The sequence below is a fragment of the Plectropomus leopardus genome, unplaced genomic scaffold (assembly GCF_008729295.1).
Source record: "Plectropomus leopardus isolate mb unplaced genomic scaffold, YSFRI_Pleo_2.0 unplaced_scaffold27107, whole genome shotgun sequence".
NCBI classification, from domain to species: Eukaryota; Metazoa; Chordata; class Actinopteri; order Perciformes; family Serranidae; genus Plectropomus; species Plectropomus leopardus.
The window spans coordinates 1-4,448 of NW_024629499.1; the positions used below are offsets into that span (position 1 = coordinate 1).

Consider the following 4,448-nt stretch of genomic DNA (forward strand, 5'->3'; position numbering starts at 1 on the left):
GTATTTTAGACTTATTGTAGGAGCTGAGCTGCAAATTCACTGATTACATTCAAATACACAATCTGGACTACATTTATGTCTCAGGACCCCCCCACAGTGGAAAGACGGCCCTGGCGGCGAAGATTGCAGAGGACTCGCAGTTCCCCTTCATTAAGATCTGCTCTCCGGACAAGATGATTGGACACTCAGAGATCTCCAAGTGCCAGGCAATCAAAAAGGTACGTGCTGCCGAGGGTTAACCCTTCGAGCGTGTCGGCAAAAAGAGAGGCATTTTTCATTTAACCCTTTGAAACCTGGATCCTCATCACTTTTCTTGTGCTGCACTCAGACACCTTTCACAAGCATTTCAAACCTCTGAAGCGCGAGCAGATTGGTTTGATTTATTTGGAAAAAACACGGCAAAAAGGCAATGAGCAACTTGTCCCGAGAAATGTCCCGCAAACTGCAAAAAATAATAAAAGGTGATGAGAAAGAGAGAAAGAAAATTATTCTGAATTTCATTTTTAAAAAAAACCTGAAAACAGTATTCAGAATTATTAAAGTTATGTATTTGAAATCTATTTCTGTGCTTCTTTAGGGGTCATTTCATTTCCTTGTTTGCTTTTTTCTTTATTTGTCATTTCTTTTTTTATTTCTTGGTAAGACTTTGGGTCATTTCTTGTAAAATTACTCATTTCCTTCTTCTTATGTCTTTGAATCAGGTCAGTACACGCAGGTTTCAGAGGGTTAGACACCGGCTGTTGTCTGTCCTTTGTCCATGTCCTCATCAGCCGTCCCCCCGTCTCTTTGTCCTCCATCTCAGGTCTTTGACGACGCCTACAAGTCTCAGCTCAGCTGCGTGGTGGTGGACGACATCGAGCGTCTGCTGGACTACGTCCCCATCGGGCCTCGTTTCTCCAACCTGGTGCTCCAGGCTCTGCTGGTGCTGCTGAAGAAAGCTCCGCCAAAGGTCAGAGGTCATCATTCTTACTAGGCGGGTTTCCATTAACGCCACAAATTGAAATTGCGAATACGAAATACGCCTAATGGAAACACACGTCAATTTCAGGAAAAAAACTCCCGTTTACTGCAAAAGTTTTCACGCTGGCATGAGGTGAAATTTCAGATTTGGCAAAACTGCAAAAGAAACACTTTTTTTTCGCCTTTAAAGCTCGTACGATGTGTAACAGCGGGCGGCGGTGATGCAACTTTATGGATGAAAACCCAAAAAAGAAGAAAAACGAAGTCATGTGACATCCTCCAAAACACGGCTCGGTGTGTGAGGACGGAGGAAGAGACCGAGATCTTCTTCACTCTGATCCGAGACGAAGAAATTACGGCGATATTAGAGCGGCTTTAGGATGTTAGGATATTTTTCAGATTTTAGGAAATTTCAAAGACTTTAGGAAATTTGTCGGATTTTAGGACATTTCGAGCATTATAGGATGTTTCTAGGATTTCACAACATTTATTTAGGGTTTTAGAACATTTCTAGGATTGTAAGAATTTTCCAAAGATTTAAGGACATTTCTGGGATTTTTGGACACATCTAGGATTACAGGATGTCCAGGATTTCCAAGATAGTTTCCAAGATATTTCCAAGACTTTGGAAAATTTCCCAGATTTTAGGATCTTTCTTAGATTTTAGGGAATTTCTAAGATTTTCGGACATTTTTAGGATTTAGGAAGTTTTTTGGATTTTAGATATTTTAAGTTTTTTTCTATTTCAGCACAAATCTATGATTTTTTTGACATTTGTAGGATGCTAAGAATTTTCTAGGATTTTTGGGGATGTTTTTATAATTTTAAGGTATTTCTTGGATTTTAGTAAAGTTTTAAGGATTTTATGAGGTTTCTAGGATTTTAATTCATTTCTAGGAGTATAGGATTTTAGTACAGTTAAAGGATTTTTGCTTGTTTTCATGATTTTAGGACATCAGTGTCTCAGCTGTGTCCTCTGTCGGGGGTGTGGGGGATCCTGCTCTGGCGCTTTTTTGATCAACAAGCTCTATTTGATGCTGTTTTATGCACTCTGACACCTTATGGAGACTAAAAGTACAAAAACAATTCTCAGTGTCAATCACTTTATTTTTATTGTGAATTAGAAAACGTCAGGGGGCCACCCGGCACCCCATCAGGGGCCAGATTTGGCCCGCGGGCCGTGAGTTGAGTATCACTGTGATTAGAGCTCTCTAACACTCACAGTCATGAGTGTTACGCTTTGAATAATAATTCTGCATCGTGGAGATCAACTGGAGAATTTTTCGTGCGTCGTAATTAACAGAAGGAAGAATAAAGCGTTTGTTGGTCTTCAGGGTCGGAAGCTGCTCATCATCGGCACCACCAGCAGGAAGGACGTCCTGCAGGAGATGGAGATGTTGGACGCCTTCAGCACCACCATCCACATCCCCAACATCTCTACTGGAGAGCAGCTAGTCGACGCTTTAGAGGTATACACACACACACACACACACACACACACACACACACACACACACACACACACACACACACACACACACACAGAGGCTTCACTTTAATGTAATCAACACATTCGGTTGCTTGAAGGTAAAGATTGTCCGCTCATACAAGGACACACAGATGAATGTGTTGAATTATACATAACCATCCGGCATTCTCAAGAGCGCGCACACACACACACACACACACACACACACAGCCTCGACTGTGTACTCTGTGTTTGTGAGGAAAAAGCTCCATTCACTAAAGGTAGAGAAAAAAGTAAGGGGCAGAAACCTAATTAAAAGATCTTTTCACCGGCGCTCTTCCTTCGTTTTGCTTTTTTCGGTCGCGGGTTTTGAAGGCGGCGATGAAAAAGGCTCCACCTTTCTTTTCTGACGTCTTTGTTGTGTTTGCAGCTGCTGGGGAGCTTCACAGATAAAGAGCGCGCCAGCATCGCGCAGCAGCTCAAAGGGAAGCGAGTCTGGATCGGCATCAAAAAGCTGCTGGTGCTCATCGAGATGTCGCTGCAGGTACGGACGCACGCGTCACCGGTGACATGTTAGACAGCAGATTTACAGGAGAGAAAAGAGGACTGCAGGAAATGACACGGTAATTGGGTATGCAGGCAGAGTCAGAATCAGCTTTAAAAAAGTCAGTGTGAACACATTAAAGGAATAAAAATCTTTTTTTTTATTATTCTGAATGTACAAACGCAGAAATAAACAACATCAGGTAAACATTTAACTTCTCTGTACAGAAATAATTAAATAAAGTATTTATTCATAGAAAAAAAACTAATTTATTAGAAAAAAGGGAATATTATCAGAGATTTTGGAATCAGAAATTTGTGGGGAAAACCTCAAAAATTCTCTGAAATTAAAGTAATAAATATGAAATAAAAAAACTACTTATTTAAAAAAATAAGTTATAATGAATTTGTGGGGGAAAAAATCCTCTGACCATTGTCACAAATGTTTGTTTTGAAATTGAAAAAATTATTTTGAACGTTTCAAGTCAAGTTTTGTCAAAAAAAAAAAAAGAAAAGAAATTAACAGTTTTTCTCAAACTGTTGAACTTTTTCAGTGAGGTGAGTTCTCGTGTCAGCAGTCAGCTCAGTGTCTGTCCCTCTGCTCTCTCTGTCTCTGCGTCTCTATAGATGGACCAGGACTACAGAGTGTCCAAGTTCCTGTCTCTGCTCAGAGACGAGGGGGCGTGAGTACAGCCGCTCTGCACCAATCACAATCATTAACATTTCTGTCGTCCCGCCTCCTCTTTTATTCGCATCTCCATCTTAATTTGCTCCTTAAACTTGTTTTCTTTTTTGTCAGTTTGTTGTTTCCATAAACGTATTGACTGACTCCATTAATGCTGCACACACACACACACACACACACACACACACACACACAGTGAACAGACAGGCAAACCCCCCATCACTACCTACTGACCTTAACGGTTTTATTCTGCGATCACCAGGCTGAACGAAGGCGATCAAATCCGAATTTAAGCAGTCGGTCTCTCTGGCTGAGCTCCGGTAAGATCAACAGCAGAACCACCAGACTAGAGCCGCTAGTTAAATGTGCTAAACCTGTAGTTCCCCCTTAGATACCAAACTAGTATTTACATTTATTTCCCTGTTTTTTTTTTATTGCATTTTTAAATGGTGTTTTAGTGCATTTCACTGGAAACACACGTACAGGTGATTCTTCAGCTGTTGTTGTGTCCCTGTCAGAAATTCATAAAAAAATCGCATTTTTTATTTTATTTTTCTCACAAGTGCTTGAAAACCAAAAGTAACATAGAAAATTAAATCATAAATTATTTATAAAAGTGTATAAAAGTGGTCTTTAATGTGTGTTTTTGCTGTATTTCCTTTGTCCCTGAGCAAGATTTTGGTAATTCCACGCTGCTCAATTATTAATCTAATGTTGATCTGATAGTAACTGAAATTACAGATGACACTTCATGCCCAATTAATTGAAATGTGTTGTAAGATATATTCATAA

At 40.1% G+C, this 4,448-nt stretch overlaps 1 protein-coding gene across 1 annotated transcript; it reads left to right on the plus strand.

Annotated features, from left to right (window-relative positions):
* Positions 1-84: 84 nt before the first annotated feature.
* On the plus strand, positions 85-4,035 carry LOC121937682 (vesicle-fusing ATPase-like; the record flags this gene model as incomplete). The annotated part of the gene is made up of 6 exons (XM_042481008.1): positions 85-218; positions 803-949; positions 2,295-2,429; positions 2,859-2,972; positions 3,599-3,654; positions 3,919-4,035. Coding segments are annotated over 6 exons (617 nt in total), but the record flags the coding sequence as incomplete, so codon positions are not given.
* Between the last annotated feature and the right edge of the window lie 413 nt (positions 4,036-4,448).